This window comes from Leucoraja erinacea, chromosome 5 (assembly GCF_028641065.1).
Source record: "Leucoraja erinacea ecotype New England chromosome 5, Leri_hhj_1, whole genome shotgun sequence".
NCBI lineage: Eukaryota > Metazoa > Chordata > Chondrichthyes > Rajiformes > Rajidae > Leucoraja > Leucoraja erinaceus.
The window spans coordinates 9,856,097-9,877,430 of NC_073381.1; the positions used below are offsets into that span (position 1 = coordinate 9,856,097).

Genomic DNA, 21,334 nt, shown 5'->3' on the forward strand with positions numbered 1-21,334 from the left:
GCATACACTACACGTGGAATTTTGTGAATATTTGTGGGCATCTCACCTTAAGAAAGTTATCCTAACCTTGAGAAAGACAGCTGCAAGTATTCACAAGAATAAGTTATATATCAGGAGGTTAGTGGTTTCAGGGAGATTTGGGCTAAGTTTAAAATAAATTCAATTACTGATGTGAAAAGAAGCTAGTTCTGCTAACTGGAACATCTACAGACAGAACAAAAACCTCAAAATTAGACCCTGTGATTTTAGAATGAATACAGTAATCTAACAGCAAAATAATGCAGAGATTGGAACAATGAAATAAAAACAGAAAATCCTGGCAATACTCAGGCAGCAACTGTGGGGATTCAAGTTGGTGACTTTTTCCAAATCAGAACCTACTTTTAGAGTAAAAGTTAGCATCACTACATGCCGAATATGGGAGAAATTCAGAACTCCCAAATGGCAATTAATTCATGATCGCTTGTTAATTAAAATTTTTATTAATCAAATAGATTGAAGAATATTTGGAAAGGCAGATGTCTACAAAATAAGGTCACACAGCAATCATGAACAAATTGAGTGAATTAACTGCTCTGAGTTTCTAAACAGCTTTCTCTCTTGTTCCATATTAACTGCTCTTCAAGTCTGGTTCTTTTGCAAGAATCCATTCTACTGCTGTGTGGGGATTTCCAGTCTAGCTCTTGATTAAATAATTAATTTGCAGTTCGTTTGTCCAGTTCTCTCAACATATCAAACATATGGTGATCCTGTCTCAGTTTCCTTTCTGTAATATTTTTAGATATATCTGTATCACCTTTGCCTTAAAATAACGTGCCAAATTATCCTTTTCACACATCACAAATGTATCTCTCTATTTAAAAGTAGCAAGTCCAACTATGGTGAAGACTGGAGGCCAAAAACTGGTTATAGTGTTCCAAGTATTGGATTAGAATGATCCATAACATATAATAATGTCATTTTGGCCATATTCGTTTCAAAGGCACTACATTCACTGGCTTTCGACACTGGCTGAGACATTGTTCCTGTTTTAGTGCTTTTAATGTCTTTTAATTTTTTACTGTTTTTATAGTCCTGTCGTCTTAATGGTTTTAGTAGTTTGTAATAACTTTTTGTTGATTTCCCATGTACAGCACTTTGTGGTAACTGATGTTGTCTAAAAGCGCTTTATAAATAAAGTTATTATTATTATTATTATTAATCACATTTATTACCTGCTTCACAGTAAAGGAGCTTTTCAATAAATGTCCAAAAATGACCATCTTTTCCCTTTCTTTTCCAATGAATTAATCAACATTCGTTTAACCTACTGGTACATCTATTTCCTGCATTCCGTTACAAAATGCCAAAGCTGAGTGTTAACCATGTTAGCACTCGTATATAATTAATATCCTGCTCACTGCATTGTGCCTAATCCTCTTCAAGGGCACTCATGAATAGGACATTGTGTTTCACGCAGAGAATGCCTTTAGGATTAAAAATATCACCATTGATAAGATGGTGAGTAGTTAACAGACAAACTTTAAGGTAATTAACAAAAGAGCCAGATGTGATTTGATAAAAATATTTTTAAATGCCATGGCTGTCATCCGAATTGCGTTGGCCAAGTTTGGTGGAAGAAGATTCCCTGTTAACCTTCCAAAGGTAATGTTGAAGAGTAGGAAATGCAAGGCCACAAGGAAGGAAATGGGTAGTGGGAATAATTGAAAAGAAAAACATTAAGTGTGGTATAATTATCAGGCCAGACAACAACTGCGGAATAGGGATACAGAAGACTGAAGTTCCACACCACCCTAGAGCTGAATTGGAGGGAACAGTCTCCGTAACTCCCTGGTTAACTCGTCCCTTCCCACTCAAACCACCTCTCTCCAGGTACTTTCCCATGCAATTGCAGGAGATGCAACACCTGTCCTTATACCTCCTCCCGCAGAGGTTCACTTGCACCTCCTCCAACCTCATCTACTGTTCCTGGTGTGGACTCCCATATATCGGCTTGGTTATCGTTTCGCTGAATACCTCCGCTGAGTCCTCTTAAACCTACCTGATCTGCCGGTTGCTAAACACTTTAACTACCCCTCCTATTCCTACAGTGACCTTTCGGTCCTGGGACTCCTCTGTTGTAATTGAGGCCCAGCGCAAATTGGATGAATAGCACCTCATATTTTGTTTGGGCAGCTTACAGCCCAGCAGTATGAATATTGACTTCTCTAACATCAAGTAACCCTTGCTTTCCCTCTCTTTTCCTTGATCCACATCTCTTTTGATGTCTCGTTTTCACACCTTACCCTTCCTTATCTGTCTCCCTCTCCCCTGACTCTCAGTCTGAAAAAGGGTCTCAACCCGAAACATCACCCATTCTTTCTATCCAATGGTGCTGCCTGTCCCACTGACACCAGCATTTTGTGTCTATGTTCGGTGTAAACCAGCATCTGCAGTTCCTTCCTACACCACCTACAAATCTGTACGTCTTTGGAGTGTGGGAGGAAACTGGAGCACCAGAAGAAATCCTACGAGGTCATTGGGAGAATGGACAAACTCGGTACAGACAGCACCCGTAGTCAATGTCGATTCCGGTTCTCTGGTGCTGTTAGGCAGCAACTCTACTGCTGTTTTTGTGAAACAGACAAGAGCAAAGTTTCTCCCCATTGCTTCTAAATCCATCCCTTCTTAATTTTAATACTAAAATAGCTTGAATGTTTCGCTTAACGCCATCCATGTGCTAACTGCAGTATAATCCAATGGGATAGATGCTGACAACCCAAGCATGTTAGTAGCTATGTGTTAGCACTTAATCCCAGATATCCAGTCCGGATTGTTGTCAGATCCCAAAATAAATCCAAGCATGTTTCCAGTCTCAGGTCTGTTAATAACTAAAGTAACATGTCTATCTGAGCCAGACTGTAACACAAATGCGTGGTCATATCCGTTCTATACAAATGGTCGGAAAATAGGATGTTACTAGTAAACCCAATCAGGAATACAGGAGAAATGTCTTCATATTAAGGGTGGTTAAAGTGTGAAACTTACTGTCAGATGAGGTAATGTGCTTGAAGGGAAGTTGGGCAAAGTAGAAACTGCAGCAAGAGTTGCTGAATTATGTCATTGTTTAATGACGCAATATGATCTATTTAGTTGTTGTAGGTGGGAACAGGCGAGGACCTATTGAATTGAATGGTCTCTTTCTGTCATATATACTCTGTTGAAGACTAAGATAGCATCTTCCTCAATGGTCAGTTGAACACTAGAAGAAATCATAAAGGTAAATAGACCCCTTATTCTCACTTGGAATATTCCGACATTGCAATAATCCCATATTGAGATAATCAGGTTTAATGGATAGTTAGAAGATATAGAAAACAAAATATTCTGATATTGTTTTCTTCAGATTTTTGAAATACTAAAGCAATTATAGACTATATTTTGTTATTGTCTTGATACTCTCAGGGACATTATTATGATAAATTTGTTTCTTATTTCCTCTCCCCTGGCTCTCAAACTGCTGACTCAATTGAAAACTTGACTTGTTTACTCCAAGCCTTTCATCCAATTGTCCTTTCTATATACCTCACATAAAGATAATCCACTCACTGATTTATTAAAGCTACTATTGTAATTAACCTTCACTGGGCTAATTTAATTATCATGGCTTTGTATCATTTTATTATTATTATTATTATTATTATACATGTATGTATATTGCTCCACTTAAGGCAAAATTACAATAAAACTTGAAATTATAATAATGTAACCATTATGAACACTAACTGCATTTAGAAGATGCAGTATTTTGTTTTAATCATGTGAACCACTGCATACTAAAGTTGTAATTTAAGAACCACTCAGATTAAATTTCTGGTACCTTTCTTGATCCAATGCTGAGTTACTATAAATATATATAAGGAGCTGTCATCACCAGGAGAGTTAAATTTCTGTTTTGGAACTGCTTCACAAGTCTGTGACATTCTCACTGGTATAGTTAATATTATGTGGAACAAAAGGACAAGAGTCGCTTGGTTTTGTACGTGGATAATTCTGTGATCTTCACTGGATGGGGAGCTGTGATCACAGAAAGAAAACATGTAGAAACGGTGGTGTCCTTTGATGTCCTGCATCATTATTAATTTGTGACCATTTACAAGATAATAACGTTTATTTTTAATATTTACTTGCTAGAATTATTGAGCAGAAGGAATAGCCATGTTGCAGAGAAAATCGAATAAATCTCACACTCCATTCTATCGGACATGGATCTTGATTCAGTCCTTCACTGTTACTCATCAAACATGGGCCAAGGACTTGGTAGGCTCAGGGATTTGTTTCTGTGCTGCCCTGTCTTTATGACTGTCAAACAATGCTGATTAACTTTGAAGTGATGGAGCAGGTTAACCGAGTCATTACCAAAGCAGATCAGAACCTGATCTTTATTAATAGAGGAATAATACGCAAAACCTTTATAAAACACCTGTTTAACCGAGCTGGATCACCGTGTCTAATTCTGGTCACCACACTTTAGAAAAGATGTCAGTAATGACACAAGAGATTTATTTGAATGCTTCCAAGGATGAAGGATTTCAATTACATGAATAGACTTTAGAATCTGAAATTGTTCTCCTCACAGCTTAGGAGATTGGCCAAATATGCAGAGGTGTCCCGAGGAAAAATTGTTTTTACAGAATGCGTGGGTCGAATTGAAATGTACTATTGGATACAGTAATGGAAATGAATTTTGAAGGGAACAGTATAAATATGCTGTGGGAGAAAAAATTGCAAGGGCATTGGGAAAAGAGATACTGAGTGGGATGAATTGAATCATTATTTTGAAAAAAGCTGACATGTACTCCATACACAGAATAATGAGATGACAGTAAAGGTGAGGGCATCAAAGTAAATCTATCCTCAGGTTTCTGTGATAGAAATTCTTCCTCATTAAAAATGCAATAATAATGGTTGAACTGCATCAAGAACTTGTTTCCATTAACTCTAATTATACCATCCCCACTCCTATTACCAATGCTGATGTTAAATTGGTTGCCATGCAACATGTGAGATGCCACTGGGGAGGTAGAGGTGTGGAAATGTGTCAGGCCTTTTCCTATCACCCATCGTAACTTTGATGAAGAGTCTAAGGAATCGTCACAGAAACACAGGTGAGGTGAGCGAATCCGGCCAAGAATGCAGTATAGTAGTTATTCCACGTACATGGTTAGGATGAGCGGATGCAGCTTCCAACACATTATCTCACCAGCTACAAAGGGAGCATCTGACATGGCTCAAAACACCACATCCTATTACTTACCCACCCAACAATCACCTGCTCCATTAGTCCAAGCTCTCTTAACTTGCATATTCTGTTAGCTATTCATCTCTGGTACAAACATGATAGAAGCAAATTGCACAACATATTCCTTCCCTTTTGCACAATAATGCGATACATCGTGAGCAACAGAAACTGTTGGAGAAGCAAGTGCCGCTGCATCACCTTGGCCCCTTGAAGCAGAGAGTACCTATTAAATTTGGAGCAGCCATTCTGCTGCCTGTCTGCTACGGTAGGGCTGAAGCCATCAAAGATGAAAACATCCTCATATTCATCCTCCATATTTGCTACGTACACACAGGCACAACAGTGAACTCTCTCAATATTCACACACCATTGCCACTGTTTTGTGGCAGGCCACTGTGCCATTTATATTTGCCTCTCTTCACAAAATAAATAGTGGCAAACAGAAATGCACATAAAAGTTCAGGCGCAACAGTGATTGCAGAAGACTTGAACTCAGGTGAACCTCTGGGAGCTCCCGACATAATACCCCTGGAACATCACCAAACCTAAACATTTTGAAAAGCATTGCACACTTCTTGATTCAAAGCAAGACCCATTATAATCCATAAACCACAAATATTCAAGTGTTTGCTGAAGCCCTTAAATGCCTGATTCTGTATGTGGATTTTACACATGGTGTTCGCTCTATCATTGTCACCAAGATGAAGGTGTAGTGTGCAGTCAATGATGTCATAGACTGTCTCCTCTGCATATTTCCAGTGGGCACATTAACATTCTTCTCACAATGGGGACCATTACTTGCAGTACAGATTTGTGTGCATACATCAAACCCCACCAGGAGGCAAGTCAGCACTCACATAGCCAAACATTGGTCATAGAAACATAGAAGCATAGAAAATAGGTGCAGCAGTAGGCCATTCGGCCCTTCGAGCCTGCGCCGCCATTCAATATGATCATGGCTGATCATCAAACTCAGTATCCTGTACTTGCTTTCTCTCCATAGTCTGTCAGTCTGTAAACACTCCCAGGCAAGTTGTTTCAGACTTTTGACATAATAAAGTCGTATTCAGTTTGCTCTATTCATGATGTGTGTCTTTATAAGTCACAGCATGCAGCACCATATTATACTTATTCCAATGAATAAACTTCGCAGAAATGAAAAGCACTCAATCTGGCAACAAATCATCATGTGAGCGCACATTGAGTGACAATGATTTTCAGTATCTGTTCGCAGACCATTTCAGCCGGATGAACAATGAATTACAAATTTGTTCTTTAAATGCCAAGAATGTTAATTCAAAACAAATAACTGCAGCAACACTTTGTAAGATTAACACTGCAGGAACTCAATCAGAAAAGTCAAGGGACATTCATTCGGACATTGCTCAGTAAAGCTTCATTAACATCATCAGTGACAGGCAGCAATAACTTGCAATGAGCAAGTCATTCCTGGAACCTATTTGGGCAATTTGAGGACACATGATATGGTAGATAAGGATATGTCTGTGAATGCTATTTTCATGGACTCCATTATCATGGTTTTGCATAAAACACTGATATCACCATAGAAAGTGAATCGAATTTGTGGTTGCCCATTGGCTTCAATAGGGTGGAAAAAGACACAGTGCTGGAGTAACACCACTCTAAACTGCGCACCTGTGGAAAGACAAGTTTGCAGAGACTAAAGGTGGCAACCATGAGAACACTGCTAAGGAAACCTAGATGGTGAAATGCTAGTAACATGTTTATGGTTGCAGGAGTCAGATCCTAAGAAATCATATGTATAAATTAATTTGCAGGATAAATGACTAAAAATGTAATTATCGTTGCCTTGTCAAACATAAGGGTTAGCACTCCACGCTACGAATCCCAGCTGTGGAGACATGGGTATCGTTGTCTTGTTGTAGGACATTGATCATTCTTTTAATCTGGATTTTTAATTCATGTATTGTGTTTTTTTTTAAATATATAATTTATGATGCTTTTATAAGTGATATACTAAGGTTTTATATGTACTTCATGATATTTTTGAATATGCAATGCATTTTTATGTAATGTTGCCCTTTGTCTGGACCTCGAGTCCATAATAAAGTTTATTATTATTATTAAAATTATTATTATTATAACTCAGCAGGTCAGGCAGCATCCCTGGAAAACATGGATTGGTGACATTTCCAGTTGGGACTTTTCTTCAGATTGATTGTAGTGGGGGGGGGGGGGGGGGGGGGGGGGGGGGGGGGGGGGAGACGGAGAGAAGAAAGTTAGAATAGTAAAACTGTTTAAATACGGAACTTGGTAGGAGGTAATGATTGGGAGCAGGGATAATGGGTGTGCATTTAAACTACCAGGATGCAACTCCTTGTGCCCCAGCGTTTACCAGCTACTTTTAAAACTGATGTGAATCAAGCAATTGGTTATCTCTAAGTCTAATCTGTTGATACCCCTAAATTAAATACCACAATAAACAGTGTAGAATGGTGTACAAAGATGCAATAAAATTAATTAGATGGAGCGACCTATAGCAGATGGAGCTCAGTGTGGGAAATGGAGACCATCGAAGAATGAAAAAAATAGTGAAACAGGATGGTGGATGGGAGAAAAAGAGAAAACTGGCAAAAAATACCATGGATCAGATGGGCTTTCCCAAAATGTTCAACATCATTTCATGTCTGACTCCACTATCAAATGAATTAGTCTGTCTTAATCTAAAATGATAGTGCAATGCATAAAAAAAGAAAATGCTCATTTTCCTATTGATTTGCAATGTAATTTAATTTATTAAGTGCAAAAATAATAATATTTTCCAGGAATTATGCATGGTAAAATTATATAAAACAAGGAATATGTCAGTAATATCAATTAATTCATTGACTGTTATTTATTAATTCATCGTTTATGAATATTATTGGCAATGGTGGCATTTCTTAACCATCCCTAATTGTCCATGAATTGAGAAAGTGGTGAAGAGACATCCGCACTGCTAGGTCCAGAGTGACTTATTGGTTAGACCAGGAAAGGGCAGCAAAACATTCATGAAGGACTTTAGTGAACCAGGTGGGTTTTAACAATAACCTCAGAGTTCATGGTTACCATTACAAAGACTAGCTTTAACTTCTGACTTGTTTTTATTACTTGATCTTAAATTTCCCAGGTGGGATTTCTAATGTTTTGGCTCAACAGGGAGGAATCTGACTTCTAATCCAGTAATTGACCACTACAGTAGCAGACTGTGTAAACCTCAAAGACCAGATCGTGCAACTTCAAAAGCTTTCTCATTCTCAACTGCTGGTTGAAACTGTAAAAAAAATTGCTTACCACTTGGCCTTCTAATCCTGGTAGTCCTGGTAGCCCCTGTGGTCCTGCAGGACCCTACAAGACAAAGAGTATGTGTCAAACTACTGTGTCAAGATAGCATTCCCTGTACCCCAGGGGTGTGCCTATTGTCTCCTGAAACAAAATAAAAATCTCCAGTACATGCCACGAGCAACTCAATATCATACTACTGAGTATAAAGGTTATACAAGTTTAAAAAATCTATTTTACTGGTAGGTTGTTAAAAACTGGGAGGTAAATGTGGTGTAACCCACAGAATTACATTCATCATAAATTGGTGACACTGTCTTGAAGGGAGTTACGATAAAATTGAGAGGTGGGATGGTACATTGATCAATTATGCAATGTAAACAAAGACCGGCAAAAATTTATAAGTATATACTTGCCATTTCTCCATGCATTCCTGGAAAGCCATTAGCCCCGTGCGTCCCCTGTGAAAATATTGATGCGAATAAAGATTTGTATTTCAGAGTTTAAAGGGTTGAATAATGGCATTTCCAGAGCTTTTATACCCTTGATAATTAAATACTACATGCCAATCAATATGTGAAAGATGGTTAAGCCACTCAATGGTGAGCGATTATTTTGTGGTGGGCAAGTCCTGTTGTTATTTGTTGAAGCAAGTTTCTTGTTGCTTCAGTGCAAAGCTTCAAAATTAGATGTGACTGAATATAGGAACAAGCCTGAGGATGAATGGCCCACCGTATTTCTTAAAAATCTACGAGCACTGTCCGACTAATACTGTCCGACTTGCTGAGTGTTCATATTATTTTCTGATTTAGTTTTAGTTTTAGAGATAGAGTGTGTAAACAGGCCCTTCAGCCCACAAAGTCCATGCTGACGAATGATCACCCTGTGCACTAGTTCTATCCTACGCTCTAGGGACAATTTTCAGAAGCTAATTAACCCAGAAACCCACACGTTTTGGGATGTGGGAGGAAACCGCAGTACTGGAGGATACCCACCTCTGTCACAGGGAGAATATGCAAACTCCACACAACACGCAGGTTGGGATTGAATCTTAGTCTCTGGCATTGTGAGACAGCAGCACCATCATCCTCGCCACTGTGCTGCCCTTAGTATTGAATGTTGAACTGCAGTCGATGAATAACAGCCTGACATAAACGTTCCTATTGTCCAGCAGTTCAACGCCAGTGAGATTCCATCTGATGTTGATCTTTTGTGGTGGTAATCGAATTGAAGCAGCGCTAGGTCATTACTGAGATCAGAGTTGATTTGCATCATGATCAACCTCTTGAAGCACTTCTCACAATGGGTGTGAGTGCCATTGGTTGGTAGTCGTTAAAGCATGTCATCTTGCTTTTCTGAGCAATGCTTTTATAGATGTCCATATAAAGCATGTGGAGACCTCAGACCACAGTTGTTCTGAGAGCCTGGCTAGGTACACCATCAGGACTGGATGATTGCCAAGGATTCATTCTCATGAAGGTTCTTAGATATACATGATCAGGGTAAAATCACAGGGTCATCGGAGATTGTGAGGGTTCATGAAGGTGCATCCTTGTTCTCTGCTTCGAAGCAAGCAATGAGAGTATTGAACTTGTCTGCGAGCGAAGCATTGCTGTCACTTGAACTACTTGGTTTTACCTTGTAGGAAGTGGTGGCATGTTAGCCCCACCATTGTTGTAGACTGTTCGCCTTAGCCTCCAGTTTATTCCAGAAGTGTATTTGTGGTGGCTTTCTGGAGGTCGTACATTTTATGGGTTTTTTGAATGGCTTCTCCTTCCACTGACTGTTTTATAGCAATGGAAGGTAAAATCAGAAGGATGTATAATAGACGTCAATTAGCCACAATTAAAAATGGAAAACTGTCTACGAGTCCTCATGAGATGAGATGTGTTGCTGTATGGGTGCAAGATAAGAACTGCACTGGTCTTAGTACAATGCTTTACAAAGCCTCAGTAAATCCTAAGATATTTGAGCACTCATTGAATTATTTTGTAAAGAAGAGAAAGCTCGTTGCTCAACTAATAGGGATATTTAAAATTATAATAGGCTTTGGTGAAGTAGACGGAGAGAATCAATCAATCAATCAAGCACTTTATTCATCCCCGAGGGGCAATTTAAAAGGGCGCATTACAGTAGCTTAAAAAAAAAAAAAAAAAAAAAAAAAAAAAAGAAAGAGACACAATTAACGAAGAGACAAGCATTCAAAGCTACTCTCTGATACTTACTTTTGCAGGCATGTGTAAATTGAGGGAACAAAAATAGAATTCAGTCTCTAATAAAATATAACCCAGTCACTAATGAAATATAACCCAGTCTCCAATAAAATAAATTCAGGAGATACCTCTTCACCCAGAGAATGGTGAAATTTTTTACTATGACAAATAATTACTGATGCAAATATCACAAATACATTAAATGGGAAGTAAAGTATGCAAACTGGGAACCAGGGCATGCAAAGATGAGGAGATGAAGAAGTGTAGGAAGTGATGCATGTGAAACACAAACACCAGTCTGGAGCTGTTGGTACAAACATATGTGCTGTAAAAGAAAATGTCTATTTATCGGACAGGAAGGACAGAAAAAAGGAAGTAAACCATGCCAAGAATAAAAGGATGTGATTATATGATCAATGTAAATATATTAGTTACAATACATCCTCACTTTATAGTGATATATCAAGTGTTGTGGATCGGTGCAAAGACGTCAGCTTCTAGAAATACATGAGGGAGTGAAGGGTTAGTTGATCCTGGATCTGCGCCAATGAATTTGCATCGTATCTTGGCTGCCAATAGCTATAATATATTTTTACAACCAGTTCAGAAGATTTTTGTTGGCAGTTAAGGCTCATTGCATTGAAGTCACATCATGAATACCAACATTATTTACAACATTTTGGCACAGCAATAAGAATAAAAAAAATGTTACAATTTTGACTTCTGACTTGGTCATTTCTTACCTTCAGTCTATCTGTCAGTCTAATCATGTCTCAGAATAATTCTACGTGATTCAAGTATCTGCAGTTCCTGGTGTCTACATTCTCTCAGAATATCTCTGATCTGCTCTCCATAGGTTCAGTTATTATTTCTGTATTATGTTGCTTTTTACTTTGCAATAATCTCATACATTTTCTCTGCACTCTTCCAGCTAAAGGAAGATAGCCGAAAGTGAACTCAATATGTGTTGCCTCACTTATACGTCTTGTACAACTGCAACATAACATACTAATGGGCCTGTCCCACTTAAGCGACTTTTTCGACAACTGCCGGTTCCCATCATAGGTTGTTACAGGTCGCCGAAAATTTTCAATGTTGAAAATCCAGCGGCAACCAGAACAAGTCTGAAGAAGGGTTTTGACCCGAAACGTTGCCTATTGTTCCCAGGTTTTCTTTTACAGCAATTTTTAAATAAAGAGGAGTCTGCCGACGCTTCATGCTTGGCTAACGATGATTCATGTATTTCTAAGCTAGAGCTCCCACAATTTCTTCTCTAGCTTTCATTAATGTACTTACATGATCAGACTCTAGAGATTAAAGTACCCTCATATTTTAAGACATCAGCACCTTTTCTACAGAAATGCGGACTATCCCCAAGATATTCGCATTAACTTTCCCTTTCCTTCATGTCTTTTCTCTTAGTAAATACAAAAGAGAAAGATTGAGAACTAGACCAGGTGCAGACCTGTTGGGCACATCCCCAAGTCAATATTCCACCACTGACCCATTGCCCCCAAATGCGCAGATGCGCTTGACGAGTTCCCGTTGTGACGCCAGAAATCCATGTAGTGACGCGAATCACGGCAACCCTCCCCCAACTGCACAGGCACGGCTGGCAAGTGGGAGCATGACTGCGATGTTTTTAAAGTTCAAAATGGCAATAATTTGTAAAAAAAATAAGATCAATGTGAACAGATCTCACTCTCCCTCTTCAGTCCCCTATTCCACCCCTCCATTATCCTCCCTCTCCCCACCCTCCACCAACCCTCCTCAGCTTCCTCCCCTCATCCCCTCCCTCCCCTTTTCCCTCTTCTCCCTCTCCTCCCCGTTATCTTGCCATCCCTCTTCCCACCCCTATTCTCCTCCATTCCCCCGCATTCCCTAGCATTCCTTCCCCCTCCTCTTCACCCTCCCTCTCCTTTCCCCTACCCTCAGTCACTCCCTTCCTCCATAACCCCTCTCCCCTCCCTACCCCAATCGTCTCCCTCTATCCCCCTGCCCCCCACTCATCTCCCCCCTATCCCAACCCGCACTCTCCCTCCCCCACCCCCCCCCCCCCTATATCCCCTCCTAGCCCCCTCCCTCTATCCCCCTGCTCATCTTCCTCCTATCTCACCTTCCCACAATGAAAATCATTTTTTCTCACAATGAAAATCGCAATGATTTTTTTAAATGAAATTCTCAATGAAAATTGTGTTTTTTCTTTAAAATAACCTAAAAACAATATTAGCTATTAACGAATATGGACAAATCTGATTAATTTTTTTGAAAATTGCGATTTTTTAAAATTGTAAATGAGATTCGGGATCCCATTGTGACTTCATTGTGATGTCGAAGGCGGCTGACGGGCAAGGCAAGTGAAAAAGTGGTTTTGTAAAGTGGTTTTTGTTAAGTTTAAAATGTCAATAACTTGTAAAATATACCACCAGTCCTAACAAAACCCGTTTAATCTACATCACAGGACTATGGTGAGTTACATGGCCATTAAATTGTAGCGCTATCGTGTACCTTTTTGGTGGCATTTTGAGGACGCATGCATTCGCAAGCTTACGGAAAAACAAGATGAGAGTTATAGTAATATACTAGACCAAGGGGTCCCATTGGGTCACGTCCCCTCAACGTGCAGTTGCGGGGGGGGGGGCAGCCTGCGGTGTCACACACAAACACTAACCACCCCCAACACACACACTAAACCCTCCTTGATATTCTATTAATATTATTCATTCGCTCCTTTTCCCCCATTCCCCCGCCCTAAGTACTCATGCATAGCCCCCAACTGCACAGGCACTACTAGAGAGGGAAAGGGAGGGGGGAGAGTTTGAGGGGTGGGGAGGAGGGGGGGGGAGGATGGGCAGCATCACAGGGGAGGGCTGGTCTCCGAACACAATGCTCCACCACTCACCAAAGGTCCCAATACTCACCACTCCCTAGAGAGGGAGGGGGGGGCAGAGAGGGAGGGGGGGCAGAGAGGGAGGGTGGGGGCTGAGATAGAGGGGGTAGAGAATGGGGGGCAGAGAGTGAGGGGGATGGAGTAGAGAGGGAGGGGGGAGGCAGTAGATGGGGAGGCAGTAGATGGGGGGGGGGGTAGGGGGGGGGTGGGGGGGGAGGGTTAGGGGGGAGGGGGGGGGAGAGGGGAGGGAAGGGTTGTTGGCTGCCTTTTTGAGGCAGCAGAGGAGGGGTAGAGGGTGCAGGAGGTGTGAGGGGGGGGGGGGGGTAGTGTGAATAACCTGGGAGGGCGGTTGTGTGAATAATCCGGGGGGGGGGGGTCGTCAATAACCCGGGGAGGGGCGATTGTGAATAACTCGAGGGGGGGAGGGGTCGCGGGGGTGTGATTAAGCCAGGCAGGGGTGGGGGGGGGGGGGGGGGGGGGAGAGTGTGAATGACCCGGGGGGTGTGAGTAACCCGTGGAGGTGGCGGGGGTGGGATGTGAATAACCGGGAGGGGTGGGGGGGGGGGGGGGGGGGGGGGGGGGTGGTGAGGGGGGGGGGGTGAATAGTCTGGGGGGTGTTTGCTGCCTTTTTTATATATACATAAAATCTTTCTGGATTCTCCTTAATCTTCTCTGCCAAAGCCATCTCATGTCCAGTCTGAAAAAAGGTCCCGACCCGAAACGCCGTCTGTTAATTCCCTCCACAAGTGCTGTCTGATTTGCAGAGTTCATCCATAACTTCGCTTTTGCACATGCCTTCTTTTTTGCCCCCCTAATTCTCTTACGTATACTCCTGCATCCCTTATACACCTTCCCTTGATCTTATTTGCCTGTAATTGATCAGAGCCTCGATATCACTCATCTTCCCAGGATTCCCCATTCCTGCCAGCCTTGCCCTTCACTCTAACAGGGACATAGAAACATAGAAAATAGGTGCAGGAGGAGCTAGCACCGCCATTCATTGTGATTATGGCTGGTCGTACATTGTGATCATGGACATCATGCCTTGAACACTCGCTATCCCACTTTTAAAAGCCTCCCGCTTGCCAAACGTCTCTTTGCCTGTAAATAACCAACTCCAATCAACCTTTGCAAGTTCTTGTCTAATACCATCAAAATTCACCTTGCCCAATCAAGACCTTTAACTTGAAGACCAGTTCTGTCCTTTTCCATCTCTATTTTAAAATGAATAGAACTGTGGTCACTGGTTCTAAAGACTGACACTTCAGTCATTTGCCCTGCCCCCTTTCCGAAATGTAGGCCAAACCGTGCTCTTTCTCCCTACTGGTATGCTGGATGGTAGTGGTCAATTATTTCAGTAGATAAATGATCAGGTATTCAAGGTCAGGAGCAGTATTGAAGGAAGACAATCATATTAGTGTTCAACGAAGCATTGATCCAAAAGCAGAGACCATTGCCTTTCCTCTTGCCTCAGGATTTTGTGCAGTTCATACGATAAATGGAGATACGGACATATTCTTAGGTAGTGCGGCAGGGCCAGGAGAGTCTGTAGTGAGCCATGCTTCAGTAAAACAAAGAACAGTCCCTGATCTTCCTTTGAAAGAACAGCCTTGCTCTGAGCTCTTCAAGTTTGTTCTCAAGTGATTATATATTTGGTAGAAGTATGCTGGAGGGTGGGCCAAGATCCCCAGCGTTTCAGCTACACCTGGAGCACCCCTTGCCGCCCTGCTCCCAATGATTGTTAATGATCACAGATGTGTCGGTGGTGCTGGGTCTAATAAAGATTGGTAGTTCCAGGAGCAGTCTTATTTAAAGATGGTTATTGGGAGATTTTCAGCACTAGATCGAATGATTTTTCTTGGCTTGTCTCAATACCATTTATTGGGATGTGGCCATCGAGTACAGCCTTCCAATGTGAGGACCAACGTTTCACCAAGTGATTGTTACATATGAAAATACATTGAGTGCTCATCAATTCCCCTCAATCTCTTGGTGCTACAAGCAATGGTAATGCTGTATCTACAAAGCACAGTCCATGGAATAACCATTGATTTAGAAGCAAGAAGGCATTTTGAAATGACTTCACTGCACATGAAATTCAAACCATTAAAGGCTGCAGAAAATATTCCACAATTTTTGAAACGGATTGTAAGCAGGCATTTCTAAGAGGAGTGTCAAAATACTTACTGTTTCTCCCTTTGCTCCCTTAATCTGCAAAAACAAAAACAAAACAAATAAATTAATCACATGTGAGACAGGCATATGTCTATATATTCATGTAACACAAATAATACAGAAAACAGGCCAGAGATGAGCACTTGGCATGAAAACAGAAAATATTAGACATATTCAGTAAGTCTGGCACGATTTGGGGAAAGAGGAACAGGTGCTGCCTGACCTGATGAATGTTTCCACCATTTTCTGTTTTTAATTCAGACCTCCCGAATCTGCAGTTTTTAAAAATTGATTTTCATTAGCACTTGGTACTTTTGTACAATTGTATTTGTTTGAAGAATATAGGAAACAGAAGCCACTTATTTGGCCCCTTGTAATTGCTTCATTACTCAGGACACCCATAACTGTTCTTCCACATCGTCCAATTTCTTGACTGGTTCATATATCTTTTAATTCCAATTATATTGATTCAATTTAATCTTGAATATTCAAGACAATTGGGGATCCATGATCCTCTGGAGTAGAGAAATATGGGTTCTCCAAACCTCAAAGAACGCCTTCCTCATCTCAGCTCTGATTGAGAAACCACCTGGTCCATTACAATGTCCCTTAGTTGAAGACCCTCAGATTGTGAAAACATTCTCTCAACATCTAGGCAGTCAAATCTCTCCTTGCAGGATAACCTCTCCTTCCAGAAGGAAACCAGTGATTCAGCAGATACAGGGAGGCAAAGGGACAGATTGCAGGGGAATCTAATTAAAATGTTCAATATTTTTCTGGTCAGCAAGGTGTCAGATAACTGGAGCACAGCCAATATGATACATTTATTCAACAAAGGTAGCAGCGAAATTGTAGGCAAGTAAATCTAATATTTTTGATAGCACAATTAAAAGAAAATATTCTGAATTTGCACTTGTTAAGGCAATGTTTGATCAGGAATTGCCAATGTAGACATTAAAGGGAAGGTCTCTTATGACTAATTAGACTGAGTTTTCTGCAGTGGTGGGTTGCAAAACACTCTGCACCATTATTTAAGAAGGACAGCAAGGCCAATTCAAGGAACTATAGGCCAGTGAGCCTGAGATGAGTGGTGGGAAAGTTGTTAGAGGAGATTCTTAGAGATGGGATATACCAGAGTGTGGATAGGCACAGACTGATACGGGATAGTGAGCATGGCTTTGGGTCTGGGAAATTGAGTCACATTTTTGAGAGTTTTTTTGAAGAGGCTTGATGAGGGCAGCACAGTGAATGGTGTCTATATTATATGGACTTCAGCAAGGCCTTTGACAAGGTCCCATATGGTAAGTAAGTCTTGGTTGCTAAGGTAGGAGTTGATATGTGCCATAACCATTCTCCCAAAGCACTTCATCATCAAGGACATTAATGCCACCAGTCAATAGTCATTAAGACAGGTCACCTTACTTTTCATAGGCACAGATATTTTTGATACCCTTTTAAAGCAGATAGGAAACTTGGACCTTAGTCATGAAAGGTTGAATATGTCTAGTCAGTTGGTCCGCGCAGATTTTGAAAATGCAGCCAGGTACACTATCAGGTCCAGATGCTTTCCAAGGATTTACCCACATGAAGAATCATCTGACCGGCAACTGAGATTACCAAGCTATTGGAAGCTGCAGGGTCTGCGAAGGTACATAGGTGTGCTCCCTTTTGAAGCACTCATACAACGTATTGACACACAGACACAAATACAGGCACACATGCACAAAAAAATTATTACTCCATCGGTTAGTCCCTCATAACCTACCTTTTCTTACAAACACCCACCACTCAATCAATATTCTACCATCTCCACACGCAACATTGAAGCCCTTCAAGATGCAGTATAAAGATTATTCAATGTCTTTCATTTAGGTTGGAAAGTTGAAAACCAGGTGAGAAGCCGCTCATATAGAAGGTTCAATTCTTCTCTTCAAGGGCAAATAGATCACAGAGATTTTAACCAAGTAATGAGATGGGACCACATGCAATCTGACACAGCAGCCACTGGTTCTGGTAACGGTTATAATTGTTCAAGCAGAGACATCACAACATCTTTCTGACACCAAGTAGTGTTCTCCTCGCCTAGTCTGAAGACTGCTCTTTACAACATTGGAGCAGCATGAAACCTTGAGAAAAATTACAACCTGGAGAGATCCCACTACATAAACCCATAGGCCACTCCACCCTGTGTTTCCATTCACCAGGATAAATTATGATCCAACATTACTCAAGGCTATTTTGTTGCCATTTCCCCATAGCCCTTGATTTCCTTTTCAACTATTTCCTCAGAAATTATGAAATTATATGCTATGGACTTTGTTTTGGTTGCACTATGATACTTTTGTCTTGCACTATTATGGTCTGGATACCATGTACCACAGAGTATGAATTTACTGGATTACTTATTACTGTATATTTATCTGTGTTATTGCATTAATGGGCCTGGAAAGTGTCAGCAAGTAAGAATTTCCCAGTTCCGTTAACGTACCTACATAGGACAATTAAACACTCCTGACTTGAATATATTCTTGACTTAAAGAGATAAAGATTCAATTTATTGTCATTGTACTTATCAGTGCAACAAAATGGTTTAGCCTGCAGTTATAACATAGAATAAATAACAAACACTCAACACAGTTTAAGTCCCAAAGTCATTGTCTCTTCCCTCCTTGCTCTCCCTCTGCGCTGAGGCAATCCAAGCCTCCGATGTTGCGACCCCGCCGGGTGATGGTGGTAAGTCCCGCGGCTGAATCCGAGCTCCGCAAACGGGCCGGTTCAAACTCCGCGGCCCGGGGCGGTCGAAGCTGCCGAAGCTGCCGTCCTCCAGTCCAGCGGACGCAGCTGTAGTTGCAGGAGCTCCAGAAAACAGAACTTGAGCTCCTGATGATGTCGTCCACTGGCCCGCGGCCGAGTCTCCGAGGCTCCAAAGTTGGGTCAGAAGTTGGGTCGCACCGCAACCACAGCCCCGAAGTCGGCCAGCCTCGCGTTGGTAAGTCCTGGCTCTGCCTCCGCAGCCTTGAGGTCGGTCGCAGTTGGAGGCCGCCAGCTCCGCGATAGGCCTCAGCGCAGACGGACACGGAGACGGGGGATACGGCAAGAAAGGTCGCATCCCCCCCCCGAAGGAAGAGTCAAAAAACATGTTACACCCACCCCCCCACACATACACAACTAAATAAACCGAAATAAACTGTAAAAACGGGACAAGAGAAAACAAAAGACAGAAAAGACAAACGGACTGCAGGCGAGCCGTAGCTGCGAGGCAGCGCCGCCACTTCCACTTCTAAATATACTCTAAGATACTGTCCCCCACACTTCACAAGGTTGTGAAGCCTCATCAATGATGTTGCTGTACAGCGTCACGCATTTTCAAAGACTCATTGAGTTCCGAGATGGGAAATTCTTCCTCATTTCAGATCTCCTCCAAGTCTTTATACATTTATACATTGTAAGCAGTTGCAATCCCAGCAATGACTCTTGGATCCCTACTGGTCACAGGTTAACAACCTGAAAATTACTCTTGTCTCAACTCACTGCTTCCTGCCTATGACCAATCCCCTATCCATACCATGTGACCCAACTTTTTGCTTGGCACCTTGTTGAACATCTTTTGGAAGTCCAAGTATAATACATCTACTCGTTCGCTTCAAGCCACTCAGGTTGAGACTAAAAAAAACCCTCTAATTTGTCAGCCATGATTTCCCTTTTGAAGCCATAATCCACTTATACTTTCCAGCTTGACACCTAGGAGTTGGCACTTGGATAAAGCATGAAGAGTGCAAGAATTTGACCTAAGGTCTCTGAAGAATGTCACACATGTCATTTATAAAACCATTGCCTGTGAATACTGTTCATTGGACAAGGTCAGGTAGGATATGATATTCCTGAACAGACAGGAAACAAAGAGTAGGGGTTCCCTTTCAGAATGGCAGGCAGTGACTAGTGGGGTACCGCAAGGCTCGGTACCGCAGCTATTTACAATAAACATCAATGATTTAGAAGAAGGGATTTGAAGTAATATTAGCAAATTTCAGATGACACAAAGCTGGGTGGCAGTGTGAACTGTGAGGAGGATGCAGGGTGACTTGGACAGGTTGGGTGAATGGGCAGATGTATGGCAGATGCAGTTTAATGTGGATAAATGTGAGGTTATCCACTTTGGTAGCAAAAACAGGAACGCAGATTATTATCTAAATGGTAGGTAGACAAAAGTGCTGGAGAAACTCAGCGGATGCAGCAGTATCTATGGAGCGAAGGAAATAGGCAATGTTTCGGGCCGAAACCCTGCATTATCTAAATGGTGTCAAGTTGGGAAAAGGGGAAGTACAACGGGATCTGGGGGTCCTTGTTCATCAGTCAATGAAAGTAAGCATGTAAGTACCGCAGGCAGTGGCGAAAGCAAATGGCATGTTGGCCTTTATAACAAGAGGAGTTGAGTATAGGAGCAAAGAGGTCCTTCTGCAGTTGTACAGGGCCCTAGTGTGACCACACCTGGAGTATTGTGTGCAGTTTTGGTCCCCTAATTTGAGGATGGACATTCTTGTTATTGAGGGAATGTAGCATAGGTTTACACAGATAATTCCCAGGATGGCGGGACTGTCATATGCTGAGAGAATGGAGCTGCTGGGTTTGTAAACTCTGGAATTTAGAAAGTTGAGAAGGGATCTTATTGAAACATATAAGATTATTAAGGGTTTGGACACGCTAGAGGAAGGAAACATGTTGGGTGAATCCAGAACCAGAGGCCACAGTTTAAGAATAAGGGATAAGGCATTTAGAACGGAGACGAGGAAACACTTCTTCACACAGAGAGTTGTGAGTGTGGAATTCTCTGCCTCAGAGGGTGGCGGAGGCCGGTTCTCTGGATACTTTCAAGAGAGAGCTTGATAGGGCTCCTAAAGATAGTGGAGTCAGGGGATATGGGGAGAAGGCAGGAACGGGGTACTGATTGTGATCAGCCATGATCACATTGAATATCAGTGCTGGCTCGAATGGCCGAATGGCCTACTTCTGCACCTATTGTCTATTCTGCGGGAGTAGACATTTTGCTACAACAATCTCCCTGACCCAGCCTGAATGCCTCGGCATGGTCATTCTTAATGGTGTCTCCTGTAATGGAGAGCTGCCAGCAGCCTCATCACTGAGGCATCCATGGAATGAGTATCTCAACAGCTACATGTTAAAGGAAACATACCTTGTTAGTTGTTGCACATGATGAGGCTTGAGCAATGTGCAATGATTTGTAAATATACCTAGTCAGGACTACCAACGTCAGCAAAGTGTCCCTTTAAGTAACAATATGAACAACAAACGACAGGATAAACCCGTGAAAGGCTCATCGGTGTACGGAGATTCTTCCACTCTGATCCTTGAACCTTTGAACTCCAATTTGTATCTGGAAGGCTAGAAAAGTGAGTGTACATGTTGACATTATTACATGCATGTCTGACGCTGGGAAAATGTCAAAAGGGCAGA

At 41.6% G+C, this 21,334-nt stretch overlaps 1 protein-coding gene across 1 annotated transcript in view; it reads right to left on the reverse strand.

Moving 5' to 3' along the window:
* LOC129696925 (collagen alpha-1(XIX) chain-like) overlaps window positions 1-21,334 on the reverse strand; it is a 320,031-nt gene that overhangs the window by 166,658 nt on the left and 132,039 nt on the right. Inside the window, exons 13-15 of the mRNA XM_055635036.1 lie at window positions 15,875-15,898; window positions 9,001-9,045; window positions 8,597-8,650 (exon numbers count right to left, since the gene is read on the reverse strand). Coding sequence (XP_055491011.1) covers window positions 8,597-8,650; window positions 9,001-9,045; window positions 15,875-15,898 — 123 coding nt within the window. The remainder of the gene's footprint in view (window positions 1-8,596; window positions 8,651-9,000; window positions 9,046-15,874; window positions 15,899-21,334) is intronic.